General features: G+C 48.1%; 11 protein-coding genes across 11 annotated transcripts; 3 read left to right on the forward strand and 8 right to left on the reverse strand.

Annotated features, from left to right (window-relative positions):
- Window positions 1-68: 68 nt before the first annotated feature.
- N7458_004557 (uncharacterized protein) lies at window positions 69-1,900 on the forward strand (the record flags this gene model as incomplete). Its single annotated transcript, XM_056907939.1, has 4 exons — window positions 69-254; window positions 323-398; window positions 451-761; window positions 815-1,900. 4 exons carry the CDS (start codon window positions 69-71, stop codon window positions 1,898-1,900), a joined length of 1,659 nt encoding a protein of 552 aa, XP_056766557.1.
- A 1,179-nt stretch (window positions 1,901-3,079) lies between these two features.
- On the reverse strand, window positions 3,080-3,669 carry N7458_004558 (uncharacterized protein; the record flags this gene model as incomplete). Its single annotated transcript, XM_056907940.1, has 3 exons — window positions 3,080-3,261; window positions 3,322-3,406; window positions 3,481-3,669. The coding sequence occupies 3 exons, from the start codon at window positions 3,667-3,669 to the stop codon at window positions 3,080-3,082; spliced, it is 456 nt and encodes a 151-aa protein (XP_056766558.1).
- Window positions 3,670-5,250: 1,581 nt separating this feature from the next.
- N7458_004559 (uncharacterized protein) lies at window positions 5,251-6,699 on the reverse strand (the record flags this gene model as incomplete). The annotated part of the gene is made up of 4 exons (XM_056907941.1): window positions 5,251-5,496; window positions 5,751-6,045; window positions 6,101-6,241; window positions 6,305-6,699. The coding sequence occupies 4 exons, from the start codon at window positions 6,697-6,699 to the stop codon at window positions 5,251-5,253; spliced, it is 1,077 nt and encodes a 358-aa protein (XP_056766559.1).
- A 1,728-nt stretch (window positions 6,700-8,427) lies between these two features.
- N7458_004560 (MFS general substrate transporter) lies at window positions 8,428-10,371 on the reverse strand (the record flags this gene model as incomplete). Its single annotated transcript, XM_056907942.1, has 6 exons — window positions 8,428-8,774; window positions 8,834-8,929; window positions 8,993-9,725; window positions 9,791-9,940; window positions 9,993-10,112; window positions 10,180-10,371. 6 exons carry the CDS (start codon window positions 10,369-10,371, stop codon window positions 8,428-8,430), a joined length of 1,638 nt encoding a protein of 545 aa, XP_056766560.1.
- Window positions 10,372-11,034: 663 nt separating this feature from the next.
- N7458_004561 (NTF2-like protein) lies at window positions 11,035-11,616 on the reverse strand (the record flags this gene model as incomplete). The annotated part of the gene is made up of 2 exons (XM_056907943.1): window positions 11,035-11,457; window positions 11,518-11,616. The coding sequence occupies 2 exons, from the start codon at window positions 11,614-11,616 to the stop codon at window positions 11,035-11,037; spliced, it is 522 nt and encodes a 173-aa protein (XP_056766561.1).
- Window positions 11,617-11,895: 279 nt separating this feature from the next.
- Window positions 11,896-12,889, forward strand: N7458_004562 (SDR family NAD(P)-dependent oxidoreductase; the record flags this gene model as incomplete). The annotated part of the gene is made up of 2 exons (XM_056907944.1): window positions 11,896-12,195; window positions 12,266-12,889. The coding sequence occupies 2 exons, from the start codon at window positions 11,896-11,898 to the stop codon at window positions 12,887-12,889; spliced, it is 924 nt and encodes a 307-aa protein (XP_056766562.1).
- A 45-nt stretch (window positions 12,890-12,934) lies between these two features.
- On the reverse strand, window positions 12,935-13,720 carry N7458_004563 (kinase-like protein; the record flags this gene model as incomplete). The annotated part of the gene is made up of 3 exons (XM_056907945.1): window positions 12,935-13,360; window positions 13,388-13,487; window positions 13,551-13,720. 3 exons carry the CDS (start codon window positions 13,718-13,720, stop codon window positions 12,935-12,937), a joined length of 696 nt encoding a protein of 231 aa, XP_056766563.1.
- A 389-nt stretch (window positions 13,721-14,109) lies between these two features.
- On the reverse strand, window positions 14,110-16,517 carry N7458_004564 (NAD-dependent malic enzyme; the record flags this gene model as incomplete). Its single annotated transcript, XM_056907946.1, has 7 exons — window positions 14,110-14,438; window positions 14,498-14,865; window positions 15,053-15,319; window positions 15,375-15,508; window positions 15,775-15,903; window positions 15,958-16,161; window positions 16,218-16,517. The coding sequence occupies 7 exons, from the start codon at window positions 16,515-16,517 to the stop codon at window positions 14,110-14,112; spliced, it is 1,731 nt and encodes a 576-aa protein (XP_056766564.1).
- A 744-nt stretch (window positions 16,518-17,261) lies between these two features.
- On the reverse strand, window positions 17,262-20,215 carry N7458_004565 (putative ubiquitin-protein ligase (Asi3); the record flags this gene model as incomplete). The annotated part of the gene is made up of 2 exons (XM_056907947.1): window positions 17,262-19,721; window positions 19,775-20,215. The coding sequence occupies 2 exons, from the start codon at window positions 20,213-20,215 to the stop codon at window positions 17,262-17,264; spliced, it is 2,901 nt and encodes a 966-aa protein (XP_056766565.1).
- A 956-nt stretch (window positions 20,216-21,171) lies between these two features.
- On the reverse strand, window positions 21,172-21,634 carry N7458_004566 (elongin C; the record flags this gene model as incomplete). The annotated part of the gene is made up of 3 exons (XM_056907948.1): window positions 21,172-21,310; window positions 21,393-21,441; window positions 21,514-21,634. The coding sequence occupies 3 exons, from the start codon at window positions 21,632-21,634 to the stop codon at window positions 21,172-21,174; spliced, it is 309 nt and encodes a 102-aa protein (XP_056766566.1).
- Window positions 21,635-22,089: 455 nt separating this feature from the next.
- On the forward strand, window positions 22,090-22,928 carry N7458_004567 (SDR family NAD(P)-dependent oxidoreductase; the record flags this gene model as incomplete). The annotated part of the gene is made up of 2 exons (XM_056907949.1): window positions 22,090-22,317; window positions 22,377-22,928. The coding sequence occupies 2 exons, from the start codon at window positions 22,090-22,092 to the stop codon at window positions 22,926-22,928; spliced, it is 780 nt and encodes a 259-aa protein (XP_056766567.1).
- Between the last annotated feature and the right edge of the window lie 12 nt (window positions 22,929-22,940).

Here is a 22,940-nt window from a genome sequence, read left to right on the forward strand (position 1 = left end):
GTCGTTCCCCCGAGTCTTCGAGACGCGCCCACTAATTATCTGCCTTTCCGTGTCGTGAAGTCAACAAAATGGAGACGCTAAACCCACAACACTTGCACAAGAGTGATGACAAAGATGAAATTGTCAATTGTCAGGATATAGAAAGAGAAGCTCAGTTCTCGATTCCGAAACAGGATGCTTTGAGCTTACTGGCAATGGGTAGCTTGAGCTTGATGGCTGCGCTGGATGGGACGTCGATTTCGGTTGCTTTGCCAGTATTTATTCAATCCATTTCTCACCAAAAACAAAAAAGGGATTTATCACTGACGTGACATAAATCCAGATAATGTCTCATGAGCTGGGAGGAACCGCAATCGAAGCATTCTGGACCGGAACCTCATTCACGCTGTGCTCTGCCGGTACGTCACGAGCTTGGTGAAACGAGATCTTGACCAACTAACTCCAATTCAGTCTTTCAGCCAGTATTCTCTTCATTATCGGACTTGTTCGGTCGGAAACCATTGGTGCTTGTCGCGATCGCATGGTTTACCATTGGAGCAATTGTGGCCGGGGTCGCCAATAACTTCACCCACATGCTCATCGGTCGGTCTCTGCAGGGCATTGGAGGCGGCGGTATCATCACCCTCACCGCTATCCTCATTGTGGATATTGTGCCGCTTAGCGAAAGAGCAAAATACTTTGGGATGCTTAGTGCGATCTGGAGTTTGGGAACGGTGGCGGGGCCTGTCATTGGAGGTTGCTTTGCAGAAAAGGTCACATGGGTATGTATGAAGTCTTGTTCTTGACGACAGTTTTGATAACAATTTATCTCAAGCGCTGGATCTTCTATATCAATTTCCCCTTTATTGGAATCGGGGTGATCTTGGTTGCTTGGTCGTCTAACCTTCGGCCGAGAATTGAGACCATTGCTAGTCAGGTACGAAAGATTGACTTTATTGGAATCGCCCTTTTTATTCCAAGTTGTGCTTCATTCTTGATACCCCTGACCTGGGGAGGTGTGCTATACCCCTGGGACTCATGGCGCACATTGGCCCCATTGATTATCGGGTCAGTCGGACTCTGCATATTCGCGATATTTGAATGGCGAGTTGCACGACACCCAATGATCCCACCAGCAATCTTTCATAATCGAACGGCCCTCATATCATTTGCCGGATACGCTGCTGTCGGTCTGCTTGTCTGGTGCTGTCTATACTTCCTTCCTCTCTACTACGAAGCCGTGAAGGGATACAAGCCTATATTGACCGGGATCGCTCTTTTCCCCGAGACATTCACTGTTGCTCCGAGCGGAGTAATTGTTGGCCTTCTCATCAATAGAACAGGTCTGTACTACTGGGCTGTCTGCATCGGATGGTGTCTTTCGACTATTGGAATGGGCCTGCTATGTCTATTGAACTCGCAAACTGGAACCGTTACTTGGATTTTCCTGAATCTCGTGCCAGGCATTGGTATCGGAATGGTTCTTCCCTCTGTCGCACTAGCCGTACAGGCATCGGCAACTGCCGAGAACCTCGCGATTACAGTGGCTACATCCACTTCTTTCCGAGGGTTTGGGCAGTCTATCGGCGTCGCGATTGGTGGTGTCATCTTTCAAAATCGGATGAAGAGCAATCTATTGCATTATCCTGCCCTGCAATCATTAGCGGATAAATACAGCGGTGATGCAGCTAGCGCGGTGGAAATTATCAGAGGAATGCATGGTCAGGTCAAGGAGGATCTTAAGCAGGCTTACGCTGATAGTTTGAAAATCGTGTGGGCATTTTGCTGCGTCATTTCAGGATTGATATTTATCATCAGCCTGTTCACCCAGTCTTATGATTTGAACCAGACTCTTACTACGAAGCGAGGCTCCCAAGAGGAGAAAGTATATAAGCGGGAGAATGAGACTACTGGTGATTGATAATATCGAGGGAGGAGAGTCTTCGTCGGTGAATGGTTGTATGAAATCAAAGATCATTGCAACAAGAAGCAGTATGTTTCAAATGTTGCAAAGATGATGTGTAACAACTATTTATGACCTAAGCTTTATATTTCAATGCAAATACCGGCGGTTAGTATCGTCATCGCTAGGTTTTCGACATACCAGACAAAGCCTTGGCTATTACTGGTCAACGAAGCCCTAAATTACTCCAATTCTCGCCACGTTGACACAAGGAACGCACTATACGGGCGAGGAACAGCTGGTACAGGGCAACAATTTGACGCTCAGCTGAGCTGTGTGGATCCTATTTGGGAAGGAATTCCGGTCGATAACTATCAATTATGTTTTCCTGTCTCATTGGCGCCATTCCGGTGCAAATTTCACAGTATGACCTACGGTCGTAAACTACGTACGTAGCGATTTTGGGTCTTCATTTAGTGCGCACTAGTAGTTATAACGCTTAGAGAAGCGCGTGCGAAGTTTATCGCGCCGATTAATAAAGTTTAATGGCTGATTTACACTAATAGTAGGTGGAGGGTGGCTACCGCGCGTAGCTAGTAGGATATTGGCTATTTCTCTCATAGTAGCAGGCCTAGGCACTGCTCCCGCGAATCTATGGAGATAATCTATTTAATAAGTAATAATTCTTCGGTGGTATAAGAAGCAGATTGATGAAATAAGCAGAAATCTTATTCTGAGTAGATTACAGAGAAGTAGAGAATTCGGCTAGAAGTCATAGAGAGAGAGAGAGAGCTAGGATGGGACTTTTGTCAAATTAAACGGACTAATAAGTAGTGACATAGGTGCCCAAGTCGTCGGTGATAGCCGACTAACCAGGTAATATAGGTTAACTAGTTAGTTATGTTTTTTTAGGGATTTTATTCAAGTTGTAAGAAATGTAATATATGTCGAGACTTTTTCGGCCTCTAGTGGTCAAGGTAATTTCTAGAATGACTGTACTAGCGTCGTGGTTATGTAAAATGTTTCGTTCATGATGCTTATTCATGAGTTCTCACTTAACATCCATGTCATGACAAGTATCTGTCTCGTTCTCACACATGATAACTCTTGACATGAGCTACGATAGATTGAAACACAGACAAGAAACGAACAGTTATCCCCGTGACCTCAGCACACTGCAGAATGTAGGCAACGCAGTCACTGACAAAGGTCTGCCGTTAGGTCGACTGGCTGAGGGCACCCATAGACCTTCTTGTGCGCCGGGGTACTGTAGCAGGCGGCATCATTGGCCGCACAGTCGAAGGCTTCACAGCCGTCCCCGGGACTGAGCGAGTTGGGATTCGCTGCGAAGGGGTTGCCCCATTCCGTGCTGAATTCATCTTAACGAAGAATACAGTTATTCAAATATTCGTAGCTGGTAGGTAGGTTTTTGTACTCACAGTAAGCGTAGTCCGGGTTAGACGAGAACGAATAGCCAAAGAAAAGAGGGGTGTCTAGCGTCTTTGTCTTGGCGATCTTGACGGTCTGTACATGTCATTTCCGGTCAGTTTCCATTTCTTATAGGGCGTTGCGAAAACTAATATAACGAAGTATCGTACCGAACCGGATGCTCTAAATGTTTCGGAAAAAGTTCCCCCCTGAGGAACCGTGGTGAGAGGGCCGGGGGCGCTACCATCGTACGGGAACGACTGTATATAGACGGTGGTGGCACAGTGGTTGTGGACAATGGCATTCTGGGCAGAAACCAAGCCGAGGATGGCACTAAATGCAATCAGCGAAGTCTTCATGGTTATTGTTTTGCTTTCCGCTTGCAAAGGATGCTTGGATTATCTGTTCGCTTCCCCGGAAAGGAGGGAATTGGCGGTCTTAATATAGTCTGCTGTTCGGACTATAACAAGTATCTCTGATGTAATGGAGTAAATCCTGGAGGCCTTGAGTCTAAGACATAGCACCTCTTCTATCTCTTGAGGTCTTAGGTTATCGTCCATGCTCTCTCCCACGGCCAATCAATACGAGTGGTAGGTGAGACACGCATCAATACGTGTGTAAATACCCCGCACCAGAAGTATTGTACCAGGTAGAGTTACATCCACCCCATCGTAATGCCAATTTCTCACAACCGGTTGGGGCTTTGATTCATGATCTTTCACATGGAGCAAAGGCTGATACTAGATATATGGGGTAGCTCCAGAACGAGGGAGGTCACACGAAAGGACCCCTAAGTTAATCATTCAATATCCGTAGACCCAATCTAGCTTCGTTTCCATATAGGTGCCGTACGGAGGTTTGGTATCATGCTTTTTTAGTAGCAGACACAGAAGCCGGATAGTTGTGAGCCCTACTAATCAAGTTATCTGCGAGAGGGAAGTGGTGTATGATAAGATCATAAATTTTGGATTCTTCTAAGGAACGAGCAGGGCCCGCTATCTAAGCTCTATCAGTTATATGACACTATGTTGCGCATCAATACCCGTAGTAGAAAAAGATAGCTCCCTCGCTGTCGATGAAGAATCCAGCAATATCGAATCATAAATAGGTAGTTTATGCTAAAGTACGGATCACAATCTAGCGAGTATACTATAGAAATATTATACTAAAACGCGATAGCGTCTTGTACGACGACCCCACGCCCGGCGATCAAAGCAACCAGCAGGTTGCCGTCAATTCGACTTCTGACCTCTCTGCAGTAAGCAGGAAGCGAGTATGAGCATACATTATGATTCAGATGACCTGTTTAATAGTCCGAGAGACCAGAGAGACCTCCCCAAATGAACCAGCCGTTTTTATGCATCTCGATCGGTTCATAACAGTCTCTGGGCATGTAACAAAGGATTCGAGGGACCTTACTAGAGCCACTCTACTAGGTACCGCCAGAAACTACAAATGCATATACAAAACGATCAGGATGTAGATAATCGGAAATGATGTATTCTCACTATAAGGAATATGTTCAAATTTCTCCTGAAAGCATGAATATCTGATACATCGGACTTGAAACATTTCGGATTCTATGTCATACAAGCTGATTGCGTTAGAATTGCTAAGAGCAAGGAGACAGAAAAGGAAGTTCGATTGTCTCTCACGACAGAACCAGGAAGCAAGACCTAAATAGGCCAACAAAGCAACCAAGGGCTGGTCCTGGAGATAACCGGGAATCAGGAACCTCCATATGGCGTTAATCTCCATCAGATCTGAGGCCAAGTAAGCAGACATTGAAACCTCGAAAGGGGAAAATCCATCGCAAGCATATGGTTATCTTAGCATAGGCATCAAATGCCTCTTGAACACTAGGAATAGCAGGAATAGAAGGGACTGAACAAAGATTAGACCTGGCTGAGTGGAAGCTGTAAACTGAATTGGGAATTGACTCACTCTGCCTCGCCCCTCCATCCAACACACTTGTAACAGTCAAATAGGTGAGTGGGATCGTATTTGTTCTTGACCTCTAGCAGTCTCTCATAGAACGAGCCAAAGTAGGTTTGCTGCCATTGAGGCTCCAAGTAATGCGCTTCGTTAAGATAAGCGCCGCCACCGGGGCTCAGTTCCTTCAGAGGCTCCAGCATATTGAGAAACTCTCCAGGTGAGAAGTGACCTTGTCGATCATGACTGAAAATCTGTTTGTATAAGGTACACTCAGCCGGATAGATCTGCTAGTTGTGGGAGAGAATTTAGGCCCCAGCGGATTAGCCTCTGAATCATGGACCGCTAAATCTGGGATTTCCGCCTAGCCTCGCTCAAGCCTGCGCCTGGCTAGGGTCTGACTGCCTCCAGTACGCTAGCGCCTCTGGAGAGGCTTGTCTGACAATGAGCTGCAACGTGATATGTAAGCGTTTTCCAAACCATAACGTATATTCGCGGAAAGACTTACCCATTGAATTCCTGCTTCGAGGGCGTCAATACTCTTATTCTTACCTTTGGCCATGTCCTTCTCCGCCTTTTCCATCTTTTTTTGATTCGTTCGACTGGCGAGGCTCCGGCCAAGCATGGCAACTGGATCGTTGCGACCACTCTGCTGCAGCGAAGGCAATACTCTAGAGAGAGGAGCAAGACGGTTGCCGAAAAGCATTTGCCGTTGCTGCGGCGCTAGACCATATGTATTCTGTTGTTGATATGGAAACGCGTTGAGGCCGACCGTCGCCTCAACATCCTGCGTCTTTCCAATGCTGAATGATGTTCAGTCAATATTATGGATAGAGGGCACTGTGAAATGGAGCTTACCAGATTTCTAGCCCCCTTGGCAGAAAGACTTGTAGATTTGCGCTCGACAGGACTCGAGAGATTGCTGATGCGTGGCCGAGCGACGTGCCAAGTCCCACCCCAATCTGCCCTAGAGTGAGACCAATCCCGGCAGCGCCAGGTCTGCAAAATAATGTCTCAGCATGTGTAGAGATAACCAGGAGTAGGTCAACAACAAAGACTTACACGAACCAACCAGCAATACTCGCTCCTTTTTGAAAGATCTGGTTCTCCGGATTCGGGATGATGGCAACATTAATGGTGTCTACTAATTTGATGAACTCCAGCTCGGAGATACCATATCGGCCGAGGTCGCTCGAATATCCTCGGAGGAAGGGTTGCTCGTCTCCATAGCCAATCTGAGGTAGGGCCACTGGGCGGCAATTGATCTCGTCGGGTTTCTTAAGGCCATAGCTTTGCCTCATATTCCGAGGCCGTTCGTCATGGAATCCCTCTTGGTTTCCACCCCAGCGCTTAGAATCGTCATAACAAGGAGGCTCATCCGAGTACCGGTGCCAAGCAGTGGCCTCCCTTTGTTGTATCTGTTCATAGAGGTACCTAGGCTCTGAAGCTGAACACATGGTCACAGGACTGCTTCCTTCGTTGCTCTCGTTCGCGTAATATCCATCTCTTTGACCCGAACATGGCGACTGCTGGCTGACAGAAGATGGGAAGCAACCTGTTTGGCGATTTTTGCCATTTCGAAAAGGTAGTCTCGGTCCAGATAAGCCATTGTTCACCTGACTACCCCCAAGGGCTGAGCCGATAGCATCACGAAGTAGGCCCATGTTGTATTGTCTGTATCGCCGATGTCAGGAGTGAAAAGGATTGTACCGACTGTTGTAATAAGTCTTGTCTTCTCAGGATGCTCGAAAAGCCTTTACTGGCACTTGTTACTATATAAATGATTTCATCTCAGCTTCACCACATTAAATCGAAGATTTTCTTTGCGTTCCGTATCAAGAAAGCGTTTCGACTTCCCCTAGGACATAGCCACACATACGGGACGCAACATCCTTTGCGTCATTAATCAGCCTGACTACCCGACCGAATTAGAAACAGTACATCATGTCGTGTACGAGGGTTTTTTTAACCCACAAAGCTCATCATGCAGTCATTACAATGAATTTTACGATCAGAAATTGTGACTCAATCTCTGTATTCACTATCTGGGTTCATTCCATTTAAGGCAAGTTTCGAGTATCGTCTGATTGGTGCACGGTCCCACAAGCGGCTGCCCCAAGCTCTAGCCGCATAAGGCAATTGATACGTTCGATCTAGCTTAAATTGGTCGCTCTGACGTGCTGAGATCTCAGTGAGACAGTCTAATATTGTGAGATCAGACGCATCACCCACAGCTGATTCATCACCTGAAAGACATAGTTATTCATCTTCTATCGGAGGGTTAAGCATACTAGTGATGATAACAGTGGTGTTTCAGATAGAGAGCGTTTTCTCAGTGTCTGATAGAGTTTAGAGACGTAACAGTGTACAATGTCCTGGCAGGTGGTCCAACGAGCCTAATTAGTCGCTAGGAAAATCGCTACATAGGAACCTGGTCAGCGCATCTCTATAGAACCAGATGTGACTTGTGGCCATATGTTCTCCTTAATAGGTAGATCTCTTTGCACTAATTCGGTCACTTCATTTCATGCATAAGCGTGTCTTTTGTTACATGACTATGGTGAACTTCACGGGATTCGAACCTGTCTCCACAAAAAGTGTCCATGGTCTGTTCTACCGGAACATAATTATAAGAGCAAAAAAGGTAGAGCCACTGCGGGGGCTCGAACCCCGAGCCTCATGATATCAACTGTATAGTAGAACTGAGAGGAAATTAGCTATATGGCCAGGTATGGGTGCCAATCGACACATACGTCAAGCGCGCTACCGATTGCGCCACAGCGGCTTTGTTTAGAATCGGACGCCCAAAATCTTGATTTATAACTCGGATCCATATCACGAATGGAAGTTCTTGGTATCTCTTCAGTGAGACTGGGCGGGGGAAGGTAGGAATCACTCAATACTACTCCGACTCTGGAGTAGTCCTACAATATTTTTAAAGTTGGCAATTGGGCCTCAAATGAAGCTGCCTGATATAGTTCCTAATATAGTTCCTATGACATCAAGCCTTTTTCTTTTGTTCCCAATCCCCAGATCACCAGAGGCAAAACGTCAAGTGAACTCGGTGGTATGTATACATTCAAGGTACGAATTAACTATTACTCAAGGGAATAACCAAACGTCTAAGTATCACGTTCAGCGCACCTCTCCATTACCTATTCTGCCGAGATGTCCCCATTCAGCCCCTATTCAAGTTGCTTCTCCCTAACATTGTTATGCTCCAAGGCAGACTCGACATGCTCATTCATCATACGCTTCACACTCTTCAAGAAGCAAGCGGCAACGCCATTCGCGGCAATCAAGCAAGCAAGAGTAATCCACATGTATTTCCAAGCCCTAGCACTGTCCACCTTTTGAACTGGGGCTTCGGAGTTATTCGCGATCTCGGGTCCGACAAACGAGGCATACTTGTTGTTGTAGATAGCCGTGAAGATGGTAATGCCCACAATGCCTCCGAGGGCTCGGCAGGACATTGAAACGGTGGCGGCTGTGCCGATTAAGTAGGAGGGAATGGAGAGTGCAAGAGCGGTCACTGTAAACAATAACTAATTAGAATGGTCATATAGGGCGAGATGAAAGTCAAAATCCTACCTGGAATGGTTGTCGTGACGGCCGTACCAGCCCCGAATAATGCAGAGAAGGCGTATGCCCAGCTCTTCCTCTCGGCATTGACGAGGCCCATCAATCCTGTTTAGATGAGGCTTTCGTTAGATATGTATACCGAATACCGACTAACAAAGGAGAGCATACCTGTAAACAGTGAACACCAGAGCAAAGCAGCAACCAGTAGGGTCTTATAAGACTTGGTAGACGCCATGATCCACCCTGCCGGGATACAACCAAAGGTTGACAGGGCCAGGTATGGAGTCAGCATCACCGCAATGCTGACTGCATCTTCAGTGAACAAATCAAAGATCTCCTGTGACAGAGCCACATTCACACCGAGGAGCAGGATCCCATCAATTGTACACACGAACAGCAAGATAGGGAAATTCATCGACTCGGAAAACAGGCGACGGTCGAGAATACCCTCTCTCACGACGAATGCTTCATACAACCCGAACAAAAGAAGGCCGACGCATCCCATAGTTAACGTAGCAATGATCCGTCCCGAGTTCCATGGGTATGTGGTACCGCCCCAGGTGAGACCGATAATCAGCGAGGTAAACGATCCTGCCATTAAGAAAATACCGATGAAGTCTACCTTGGTCATGATGTCCTTGAGCGCGCGGTGTCGACCAAGAACAGGACGCGGCGGGAAATAGGTGAGCCCTATTGCGACTGCAGTGAAACCATAGATGATTCCGTTGAAGTAGTAAGCCCAGCGCCATCCTCCAGCACCCCCTATATTGTGTTGCACAAATGCAGCCGCTATGAATGTTCCGAGGATCACAAAGGCGCTCGCCATGGCTTGAGAGACACCCATTGCCCATGGACGAAGCTTGTTCGGTAAGATTTCTTGGATGCAGGATATGGAAACGATCTGTTGTATGTTTAGCATCACATGGACTGGAGTTGTTCTCTGTTCACTTAAATATCTCTACTTACACAGCCAGCATTGGCGATACCCGTCAAGATATTACCTCCGATAATATCGGTGACCTTGTGCGCCGATCCCGAGACCATAGATCCAACGATGCCGAGCGAAGCACCCCCCACGAGGAACCATTTCTTGCCCAGGCGATCACTGACAGAGCCCTGCGTTCGTTAGCTGCCGAGGAAATTGAGACCAAAACAATTGATGTCATACAAATATCGGACCCAGAGCAAGACTGAGCAGGAAATTACCATTCGCAATCCACGAAGCGAGAGCAGCATCTGAGGGCGAACGTGCGACCGTGGCTACCTGAAATTTGATCGTTGTGTTTGTCTAACGTTTTGAAAGCCCGTGGATTAGTTCATATTGAATGCAAGGAGACGAATTCAAATCGACGTACCGTATTGGACAATGCCGCACAAACATTGGCCATGGACAAAGTGAGGACTGCCAGTATGGTCCGCCAACCAAGCTGGTAAGGAGTTTGGGGTTCATCCTCATGCTGCACTGGAGGTGCATCCTTTTCAGTCATGCCATACTCTAATTGAGACACCCCAGTTTCACCGTCTTTGGCTTCTTGCGAGATGTCCATTATGCGAGTCGACAAGTGTTCTATAGAAGAGCGTCGGCAACGGGCTTGGAATCAACATCCCTGTCGCTTATTTATGGAGATCACATTGCGGATTTCCCGCCGGCCATGATTCGAAGGATTCAAAGTGGCGCTCAAAGCAAACGAAAGAGCTACTGGAGCACGGGGTCTGGTGAGCCGCCACCGTAATGCATACTCGGAAAAGCCGTGGAGGTCTTCTATCATATGTTATGGAAGTAGAAATGCGGGGGAAGCTGGAGCTGACCTTTTTGGTCCCGTGCTCTTCTCCGAACAAGCAAGCATCCCTGGAAGATCCGATCGGCAAGTCCCACAAGCTTGACCCCTCCGGTGGAGATCGCTTTAACAAATCAGAATTGCTAATTGCCTCGGGTCTAATCCCCGAGGTGCGGGGGTGTGGGTATGGGGAAAGGAGCATCCGTTCCTACACCGAAAGAGTCGAACTCGGAAAAGCCGAATTCATGGAGCTCCGATGATTGGGGGATTATAAATCAGGATTCAAATGGTTGAATGAGAACATTGAATGATACAAAGACTTGCGGAAATTCCTGCCAACCCGAAAATCAGATGTTATGATCTAACCCAATAGCTACCAAGTAGAATCGAAATGGTCTTTCCCTAACAAATAACAAGCCCAACTCGGGCATTTCACACCCCATCCGGTCGTCCGACGTTCAAGAAATCACCAGTATGATACAGAACCTCGGGTCGAATCTCACAAATGCGCCACTGCCCATCTACTCTCACAAAGGTCTGTTGCATCCAGCTCCTTCCATCTGAGCTCTCCCCAATCCTGCACATCGGATGAGCAAAGTCCTCTCCCTCGATTCGGCGTCCATGGCTCGCTAGTTGCTGCCACTCGACCACGATCTTCTCGGCCGTGACGGATTTGAAATAGGGTGCTCCGAGTAGATGCTGCGTTGCTAATGCCTTAACTCCGAGGTGCGCCGGTCCCAGCCACTCCTCGACAAATACATCCGCGGCAAAGATTTTGCGACCCCACTGTGGAACAACTTTGCTATAATCGACAATTATGGTAGGAGCTAGAGAGGCTCTCACGCGGGATTTGTCCTAGTGATAATTTTGAATGAGTGACGGTTGTCAAGAGTACAGAGTATTGGTAATGCTTACCTTTCGATCGTAGCCATCAGCTAGCGTTCGAGCGCATTGGGAAACTCCAATATAGTCTTGGAAGGTGAGGGATAAGGGGATGTAGATCTCGAATGCCATGGTCGATTTGGTAGAAATCTAGGTTTGCGCGTAAATGACCGTCCGCTGTCTGACAACAATTCCTGGAAAATCAGCGGGAATTGAATGATTTAATGGTTATTCACAATCTGGTAGAACCGATGCGGTCCACTTCGGCTATTCCGCTGTGCTGGAGAATTAGCTCGGCTCCTCCATACCCCTCCATACTGGTTGAGAGTATAAGATAGTCGACTCTCAGGTAATCTCCACCTAGGCTCGGATGAATATTTTAATTATACCATTCCGACCACCTATCTTACCATGACGGACAACGTCAAGCCAGAGTTTACTCTCCGCACCGGTGTATACCTGGCGATCGACCCAGGCCTGTTTGTGGGCTCCTTGGAAGGGAAAGTCGCATTGGTTACCGGATCAGGGAGGGGCATCGGACGTGAAATCGCGCTGGCTCTGGCAAGCTCTGGTGCGGCTGTTGCTGTTTCTGGGAGAACACAGAAGGAAGTTCAAGATACCACGCGCGACGTGGCAAAGCTTGGACGAAAGTGCATTGGCGTGGTAGCGGACGTCTGCGTCCGCGAAGATCTAGTTCGTCTTGTCGAAGAGGTAAAACACGCACGATTTATAATCCCATACCTGAGCTCGTACGGCCTTGACTCACGCGCATTTTGTTCAGGTAGTTGAGAAACTCGGTGAAATCGACATTCTTATTTGCAATGCTGGCACAAACACCTTTATGCCATTCCACATGACAGACTCAGACGAATGGTGGCGCCAGATGGAAGTCATGGTGAAATCGCCTACCGAATTGACGCGAATTATCCTTCCTTCGATGCAAAACCGCAATTCTGGTATCATTATCTTCACATCGTCCCGCGCGGCAGCAGCCGATTTGCCTTGGGCAGCGGCGTATAGTTGCGCCAAGACAGCGATTACGCGATTTGCTGGCGTTCTGCAAGCGGAGCTTAATGCATTGCAACGGGACACGCTTGGCTTCCCTTCAAACGGAATTTCAGTATTTTCGATCCATCCAGGAGAGGTCAAGACTTCTCTCCATGATACAGCTTTCCCGGAAAAGACCAAAGAGGAAGCACCTTCTGTGATCGAGATGATGGCAAACCTCGCCAAGTCCCACCCAGACTTTAAGGCAGAGCTTGCCGCATGGACTTGTGTTTACCTGTGCTCTGGGAAGGGCAAGGTGCTTGAAGGCCGACTTGTTGATTGTACGAGGGATATAGACGAAGTCACAGCATATGTTTCTAACCTTCCTCGGCCAAAATTTGGCAATTCTTGTTGTTGAAGGAAGTTGGAACTTCTTGATACGGTCTAGAAGAACTACGATATATTATGCAGCTAGGCTAACGACAATATCATTCAACACTAGAATAACGCGTTGTGAGCTATCAAGATCACGTCGGTAATAAAGACTTCCGTTCACTAGGAAGTGGATACTCATAAATCGCCTCTCCACATCAGCAATCTGTCTCATTATATTGACTCGGGTTTTGGTATCCATAGAGAACCGCTGGTCGCTTAGGGGCGTCCCTTCAAGTCTTTCAAATATAACGTATTCATTTCCAACGGGGTTTGTCTGATCTAGAGAATACGCAAGGACTTTAGGAACCGGGACCCCATAAGCTCGCAGAAGTACGAGCGTGGCAGCTTCACTTGCCACTGTATGATATTTAGGGACAGTCGTCTTGTAAGGCAGCCTTGCGAGAACTGCAGATCCATCATTGAAGGTGATTTTCAAGACACGGTTAAAGTCCCCCTAGGCGAGTTTTGTGATCGAGGCCACGCTATTGATGCAGCGGCCGACAGAATGGCAGGTGGCCCTTGCAAGAGCACCCACGTCGAATTGGATGCGCCGTTCGGCGCGGTGCAGCTCTTCGTTAAATCTGTTTTAATGTAGCAAATCAGTTTATCACAAATGACGCGTTCAGCTACCCGCCACGACTCACAAAAAGCGTCCAAAAGTGTACTCGAACAGATCAGAACTACCCAAAGAAGACGTCCTCCTGGATAATGACTTCGTTGATCGATTGAAACATCTTGAAAATTGTCGCATTTTTGAGAAGATGGTGGTTAGCCTCAAGGTTACTCCCAAGATGCCCTTGTTATTGTCTAGCATCAGTGTCCTTCCAAGGTAAACTTGCCAGGCTCTCGGGGCAGCATGCGCATATTACTCAGCACGAATCCGACCAGTCACTTTTTTGGGAGGCGGTTGAATGCTTGGAAGTTGATTCAAATTCTTTATTTTCGGGTCACTGTGTGATGCTTGTTAACAGATCGGGATGACAGCTGAAGTAGGATGGTAGGAGGTTTCCACCCCTAGTCTACTAGGCTTCCGCAAGGAATGCTTCCAGAAATTCATGATAACTATACAAACTACATAATAGTCTTCCAAATACTGAAAGATCAGGTTACGCGGTCGATACCACCTCCCAAAGTTCTAAGAAGAGCGACCAAATTGTGCTCACTCCATTACTAAACGGAACCTTCAGAACATCCCCACGGTCTTTACTCCTTTTTCAGAGGCCGATACACAGCTTCCCACATCTGCGCCCGAATCCACTCCCTCAATTCATCGTCATCCGTAGGAATATCTTTTTCTTGAGCAAGGCCCTCCTTCACAGCACACTGGATGACGCCCGCTGCAATATCCACGCTGATCTCTCGAACGTCTTCCACGTCGGGCAAAAGTGGACGCTCGGGGCCCTCTAGTGCCGGCGACTTCGCTTTCAATGCTTCAACGGCTGCAACAAGCATCTTTTTGGATACCAGACGACTACGTGATAGCACCGCGCCTAGTCCGATACCTGGGAAGCAGGTTGAGTTGTTGCATTCAGCTGTAGAGCGCTGTTAGTTCAATTTCAGCGCTGAGGATCCTGAGCTAGATCACACTTACCAATATCGTATTTCTTTCCCCCATATTCTACAGGGTGAAATGGGCTTCCAGTTGCAACAAGAGCTTTGCCATTGGTCCATTCATAAAGATCCTTTGGCTGAGCTTCATGGAGACGTGTCGGGTTACTCAGTGGGAATACAATTGGACGTTCGACATGTTTCGCCATTTCTTGAATGACCTCCTCGGTGAAGGCCTTAGGCTTGGTAGATGTTCCAATTAAGACGTGGGGCTTGACTTGGTGAATGACGGAAAGCAAGTCGTGTTGTTTATCTGTTGGCCATTCGTTGTCGTCCCTTGCAAAGGGGACCTGGGCAGGAGTCAGTTTTTCGCCGTGGGACTTGAGAAGAAGACCTGGCTTGTCGATACACCTAGGAAAGAATATTATTTTAGAAATCGTTCGAAGCTCGTCGACAGCGTCTTAAATTGGGCCATAGTCCATTTTGCAGTGTCCAAAAATATTGGCACCACGAGCTAGAAAGGAAGGATCTAAAATTTGATCCTCCCTCATAGTGATGGGCTAATTGTCCAAGATGCCACTTGAGGAAGGCAACGTACCATATCTGCTTGGATGCTTCCTCCTTAGATTTGTGCGTCTGGGTTACAATGGTATCCGCAATTTGATCCGCAATACCGGTGCCAGCAGTTCCTGAGCCGAAAACCACCACACGGACGTCGTCAATCTTCACATCACTGACGTGTAGACCCGCCAACATGGCAGCTAAAGTGACGCACCCAGTGCCTTGAATATCATCGTTGAAGCAGGGTATTTTTGACTGATACTTGTCCAGTATTCTTCTAGCATTCTGAAGTCCAAAGTCCTCACTAAGTTTATTAGTCGAAGCTGGCGAGGAGGAAAATATTAAGGGAGCATTCTCACAAATGAATGTAGGCATTGGGAAAGCGCTTGCGAGCAATCTGAACAAATTTGTCCACGAAATCGTCATATTCTTTGCCTCGCACACGATGCTCTCGTAAACCCAGGTAAAGATCGTCTTGAAGTAAGTCCTCATTCTATGAGATCGTTAGTCATCCGAACAATAAGGTCCGAACTTAGGGAGCAGGTAGGGTATGCAATGGGGTTCCGTAAGATTGAAACTCCAACAAATCTTTAATATCGTCTCATCAGTCATAATTACAAAGATGGGTGGGGAGATATTGCCTGAGATATCTTGGGAGATGTTTCAAGGGATCTTCGGGGAGAGAGGAAGGTGAATGTGTCCGGGTAGACATCGGGTCGTTGTCTTGATTCAGGCCATTGGCCACTGTAGGGCGCTCACATTTGTTCCACAATCGAGAACGACAGGCAGCTGGCGTGAAGGATGGATTCCAGCGCACAGGGTGGTGATGACTAGTTTGGCGACAGAGATGAGAATGGCACCCACGCCCTGATCTCCAATCCCTAGAATCTATCGAGGCGCTTAGTTCTCTTCTCGTGTGGAATTTTAGTGGAAAGACAGTACCTCTTCCCCGTCGCTCACAACAATATAATCAACATCCTCAGCATTGCCAAAGGCGGACAGACATTCCTCAATTGAGTCTTGATCGCGAATATTCAAAAAGCAACCCTCGGGCCTTCGGAAGAGCCGAGAGTAGTTCTGGATAGCGTCTCCCTCGGTTGGGGTGTAGATTACGCTGAACATCTCCTTGAGGTGCGTTTGCAAGAGCTATTTTCCTCAATCAGCTAAAACTTCCTCCAGATTTTACTTTCCCTCCGACTGACCTTGTAGTACAGGACTTCATTTTGTGCCTTCATACTAGCCATGAAAGTGTTCTTGGCCAGGTCATTATCGCGACTGGTGTACTGTTGATAAGCACGGCGAACCTGTTCATCCAACGTCTGAATGTTCGGCGGGAGTAGTCCATGTAGCTTGAAAGCCGCTCGCTCCTCTTTCCGGAAAGCCGATCCTTTGTTGAATTGAGACGATGCGAGAAGAGATGGACCTTCGAATGGACATTTTAAGGGGCCAGATGCTGCTCGAGGCAAGTGTTTGAGTTTCGACGAGCCTTTTAACGCAGACATCTTGTCGGCGATCTGCGCGAAGAGGCGTGGAGATAAGCTGATGCGGGGTCAAAAATGCGAGGTTGTGGTAGATGCTGGAATGAAGACAACCGGGAAGAGTGTTGAATCTCTAGTGTCAAGCAGAGAGCGCCGTACAACTAACATTAAATAGATTGTAGCACCGAGGAGATTTGTTGCAATACAACCGGGAATTTCCTGTTGTCCGCATGGCCACTGATGTCATGCCACCCACCATTAGACGGGTACTACAGTAGCGCGTTTCTGCACCGAGATATACTTAACCAGGTGGGGCACTTTTTCTCTCTGGAACCTCGCTTTACTCAAGATATCATTAAGAAACACTACTCTACATTAGATTTATCTACCGTTACTACTGGCGAAGAATTTATCCAGGGTTTCAAACTTGAAGATGTAGGGTATTCTATCCATTTGCGAGAGGGCTTGGGCTGAAACATTCATAATTTGAACAAATGGTTTCGATATTCAATCTTGATTAAACCATAATTCTACATATGATGAAATATCAAAGCTATACAAGAAAGAAGGACATGCAAGTCTTGATAGCCACAGATGTGGAGCCAGTAGACACCGAGAGTGAACCCATAACCAAATCAAAAGCGTAGATGCAATATTATACACGCTGTCAACGCGAAGACCTTGTAGAACCAATGTAGCGGATGAGATAAGCAGCAAAGAAAAGCTATGCGAGAATGAGCGAAGATCGAAGCGCGATGCACACGATTATCAAGGAACCCATAGTCGCATGAAGCCGCCAACTTCCTGCCTGCAGGTCACGCAGCTGCCGAAATTATTCATGGCGAGGCTAACACGACAGTCCTCGCAAATGCATAGACAACGGCAAGGCCAGGTGATGATAGACCGTGGGTTTGTCTGGCATACAACACAAGGAGGTCCATTTGGACCCAGGCCTGTTGCACCAGATTCCCATGTATTAGGATCCGAGCTAGAAGACATCTCTGAGCGGCGTGAGAGAATCAACCGCTCAAGCATCTCGGTCTCCTCATCAGCCGAGGGTTTCCGGCTCTCGCTGCCGGGTTGTGTCGTGGCTGCATGACGATGCAGGCGGGAGGATAAGAGAACACGGGATCTATCCTGTTCAACCTGTTGCTTATATTGACTGCGAGTCATAATCCGGTCGGGGTTTTGGCTAGGACTGAGGTGTGCGGCGAGTATGCGGGCTTCTTCCCTACTCTCACGGTCGCGAGGGTCAAGGAGGCGGGCAAAGGTGCTCATATCGATTAAGGGGTCCTGGGCAGGAGTAGTTTCGCGAGAAAATTGGGGGTATGGGTTCGACTGAGTTGGTGTGCGACGTCCATCAGAGGGGTCATCTTCCCACTCCGACTCTGATGCAAATGTGGACATTGATATGACACTGGTTGTATCATCGTCATTCACTGGCGGGCTATAATCGGGTGTATGATCCTGGTTACCCCAGGATCCTCCTGCTTTCCACCAAGCATAGAGCTTTTCATCTAGTCGACGCTCATCGGCAGCATCCCAATTTTCTGGGTATGATCGCTCTTGCTTCTGCATTTCCAACTCGACATCGAACTCATGGTCCTCGGGGAGCTCCAGCTCTCCATCGTCTGTAAGGACCCAAAAGTCGACTGGGCCCGACGGAGTAGACTTCTTGGGAGCTGCCTTATCTTTGTGCGTCCCTGACAGGCGCTTTAACCATAGTGGTCGAGCATTTATTCCAAGCCGATCAAGAATACGGCTGAATCCGTACGCTATCCATCGCAGAATGAGCAAGCCGATGGCATGGAAGAAAGAGATGCAATGATATAATCGAACGGATGCCCGCACTGCACCCACGCCGCCCAGTTCAGCTTGAGGTCGCACTTGTCGAGATCCATTCTTGGGTTTCTCTAATTTCTTTTCGCGACTGTAACCACTCTCCCACACTGCGCTTTGTTCAGGCAACTCGAAACTGCCGAAGCCCACGGCTTCAAAAGGCGGACCGTCGAACTGATTGGGTGAGTTACGGTAGGATGAGTTCCGCTCTCGGGAGGCTTCAACCTCGGCCAATCGGTCTCTTTCAAGCCAGGTCATCTGTCTGGCAATGACTGCTTTGCCTTCATTCAAGAATACCGCTTCGCTGGCAGCCGTCAAAGCGACGTAGCCAACCCGAAGCAACGTTGTATAAAAGTCTTCATGTCTATTCACCCGAATGCTTCGTATCTGATTGGAGCCCTGCATATTCTCGTGAGCAAGCACGAACCGTTCCCGAAGTGAGACCGGTTGGCCATCTTCGATAGATAAAGAGAAAGCGGTAATGGTCAACGCCAAGCCGTAGATTGCAAGGCAGGTGAGAATCCCGAAGAGGACGAGGAGATGGGGAATGAAACCGACAATGCAGACGGTCGGAAATTTGAGAACTCCTGTCTCTGTGCTCACAGGTGGGCCACTTTCCAAGCCCCAGCACATGGCAATCATGAAGCAGAGACCCCAAAAGGCAGTATTGAACAGGCGATAGCGGCTCTGCTTGCCAAAGATGTCTAGAATGTGCGAAGAGATACTGTTGCAGCACGAGATCAAGACAATGAGCAGAAGCTCCGGCGTGACGTTCATTCGCTCCAGGACCTGCGCTCTCGTGAGAAGCCGAAGAGCAGAACCTGAACCTTCTGCTGATGATCCTTCGGCCAACGGACTTTGCTTGGCAAGACCGAAGAGCCCAAGCCCAATTGATTTACCGATCATGGACTCAGCTTCGGCAAAGGCAAGAGAATGCTCGAATATCGACATTCCTGTCTCGGTCATCACGGGCCGACCCTGTAGGGCACACGAAAGGGTTTCAATAAAATGGCTGAGGCAGAGCAGCAGAAAGACTGGCCATAGCAGAGAGAATGACCCGTAAGGAACGTCCGAACTGCCAAAGGCACGTCCCATCTTCACAGCACTACAGGCCTGCGCATCGGACTCCCAAGCCATTAGGCGCGATGTCAACGAATAGAGAACACCTCCGCCACTAGCATAATCAAAAATCAACGGTTTGCCTGGCTTGCCGTACCGCATTTCAGGGAAGATCGGAGAGGATTGGCATCGAATGCCCCGCAACAAGGACATGATTTGGGTGACGAAAAGAACGATAGGGATAATGCGCAGGGCAAGTCGTCTCTCCCAGCCTAAGCGGAGGTGTCTCCGAGTGGATGCGTAGATAGTAATTCGGTTTAGAATCAAGGCCTTGGGATTGTCAGCCAAGCCCGGAGAACAGAACAGATCAGGCCAGTACTCACCTCCACTAGGCATGCAAAGGACCATATACTGGTCAAGTATCCGAAGAATCCACCGACTTTTCGCATTGTCTGCATCAACTCCGCAACGTACCAGTTATCACCGTACCCAACAGCCTGGGCAACCCCTTCGCCCGCCGTATTCGCAGCAGCCGCCGCCATAGCGTCGCCTCTTAAACCAGTATCTCCGATCGCAGAGGCCTCTCCACCCCAGAAACTCAAGCTGATATCATTTAGTCCCGTTAGTCGCGCGATATGTCGGGGAACCGTGCTAAAGGCAAAGGTCTCTGCTTGGTTGAGGGCGCGAAAGGGAAGAGTGAATAGATCGCGAGGCGAAGGGAGTAACGAGGTGACGGAAGTGGCGGAAATGGTATTATTGATGTTGTTAGCGAATGAAGCAGCAGATGTGCTCGGCATGGAGGCTGGGCCGAGAACGCCAGACATGGTGGCGAGCGTTTGTCGCTATTGTTCGCGATCGTTATCTCTGAGCCGATCCGAGATCCGGGGAAGATGCAATGGGGATAGCCCCCCAACGCAAGAAGAATCGCTTTCGATGGACGGAAAAACTGCCAGTAAACTCAGTTTGACGAGAGAGATATGTAAAAGAGCCCTGGAGACCACAGTAAGCGCAGTCTGTAGGCACTGTATCCCATCGAGGGGAAGTGTTGGATGGATCAACTGGGGGCGGGCACGCACGCTGTCCGGCTGAGTCAGCTCCAGCCGAGGTCCATCCACTAAGGTAAGGTTGCGGATTTGCGATAATGTTGGAAGTTCTTTATACGACTGTTCAAGGAGGAAAGACAGGGTTCTTATAGCTAGATTCTGGATTTACATTCTTACGTAGCTCTTGAATATCTATAGCATATTTAGTTAGGCAAAGAGCCGGATTGGCAACAAAGACAAAGACATCCTACTGGAGCCAACACAGGTACAATGTAGTCACTTTCGCTCAAATTTCTCCCTTGTAGTGTATTATCGCTCTTCATGGGGGATCAAAGCAATTGAAAAACATCGGGGAGTAATGAATTTTATCTGCCATCCATTTTAGACTCATTCGTCCACGGTGTTCATCAGGTCGAATGTATGATGCTTGGATGGCTCAAAAGGCAACTTCACAGTTCAATCTTTACTCAAAGAAGCTCTTGACCATAGCAAAAGCAAACGTATTTCCTATTTTCTTTTGCTTGAATACATGCCGATAAGAAAACGCCAGAGCCCTGTCGCTGTGGGCAGGCCCAAAACTCCGTGTGGAATCATTGTATGGAAAATGTTCCGTCTCGTTGCGCCGTAAATCATGTGAGAATGCTAGTGTTGAAACTAGAGAATGCAGTAGTTAGAAGCACTTCCCAATTGAGAGAAAAAGGGGGGGGGGTTCATACGCCTGTATCGACGACCCAGAATCAAGTGTCCAAGTAGTCAGCAGCCATCAAGAGCTCCAGACATAGCTCTGCCGGGATCTCCATATCGGGCACATTAGCCTGGTCCTTGTGCTTCTCATTGTACATGAAGTATTCGCAGACTTTCTCGAGGACGACCCCACTGGAGAGAAAAAGAGGATGTTAGCCGACAATTCATTACTCTTGCGAGGGCTTCTACAGTATCGATTCCACGAGATACGTACCTTAGGTTCTCCAGTACACAGCGACCACTTAGAGACTCTGAGAATTTACCTATATTGCAACGCCAAGATCAGCCCGGAATCTTTGGGAGCTTCCTCAATACGCTATCGTAGGACAACGTACTTGCAGGGTCCAGCATGCGCCGGATGGTCCCTGATATGCAGGCAGCACTGCGTGGAATGATGAACTCAAAGCCATCGCATGACACAAGTGTCACAAACTCTGATTGGGTGGAGTCAGCCATGACGATGTAGAATGGACCAGTATCGCGTCTTTGAAAGAAGCGGCGTATGAAGACGAAGCCGAAGCCAAATTGGAGGAGATGGCCCGTGCGTAGGCGATAAGGCGATAAGGCGATAACCAAGGCTTCTAGCTCGGCTTTGCGCAATGTTCCCTGAAAGTACACTCGCTTTTGTTCTTGACTGGTCCCCCTTTGGATGTTGTTGAAGAGTAATAGCCGTCCTGTGCTTTCCGATGGAATAACTTCTATTCATGGCCACTCCTTGTACTTCATGGTCCCGTATACGGGCGCCAGCATCATTCCTCATTCATTCCCGGCCAACATATGACATCAGAAGGATATCACCTACCTTTGCTACAGCACGAGGAAATGTCTTGTTCTCGTCTTCTATGGCATCAGATACCACCAATCCAGTAGCAAAATTCCAGCCTGCAAACCGGCTATCCGGGCGGACCTGCATGATAACCGGTGGAACCTCAGGTATTGGCTTTGCCATCGCAGAACGGTTCCTGCAAGAAGGCGCTTCAAGAATCATTCTCGTTGGCAGATCGCAAGAAAGACTACAAAAAGCCGCTGAAAAGATTTCGGTTAGCAACGGCACGGAAACATCATCAGATCAAGTCCGCCTAGTCGTCGGGGATGTAGGCGAAGCTGGAACATGGATGCGCGAGCTTGAGAAGGAAATGGTAAGTTCAAGTCAATATATGTTTCGCCTGCGTGATATCCAATTCTAACAATTTGACAGGCTGATGTCGATATTCTAGTCAACGCAGCTGGAATATCCATCTCAAATATCCTACCAAAACTTGAATTGGACGACATCTCTCAGGTCCTCCGTACCAATCTCGAAGGCGCGATACTCACCTCTCGCGCATTCCTACGCGCAGCTATCAGGAGCCGAGTCCGAGACCGCAAAAGCACAGATACTGGGCAAAAACCGCCTTCAAAATGTATCATCAACGTCTCTTCACTTCTCGCCCTCAAGGCTGGCGCGGGGGCGGTCCCGTACTCTGCGTCCAAGGCTGGGCTCTTGGGTTTGACACGCTCCTTGGCTGTTGAATCATCTACCTCAATGAGGGATCTGGTAGTCCGATCAAATGCTATTTTACCTGGCTACATTGAGACACCGATGACTGAAGATTTCTCTCCGGGAGAGGTTGAAAGGTTGAAGGCCTTGATACCCCTTCATCGATTTGGTGATCCGAGGGAAATCGCCGATGCGGCGGTTTTCTTGGCTCAGAATGAATATGCCAATAATTGTGTACTGAATCTTGATGGAGGATTGAGTGCGGTTTAGCTGTCTTTTGTG

This window comes from Penicillium daleae (assembly GCF_028827525.1).
Source record: "Penicillium daleae strain IBT 16125 chromosome Unknown utg000005l_segment0_segment0, whole genome shotgun sequence".
Lineage (NCBI taxonomy): Eukaryota > Fungi > Ascomycota > Eurotiomycetes > Eurotiales > Aspergillaceae > Penicillium > Penicillium daleae.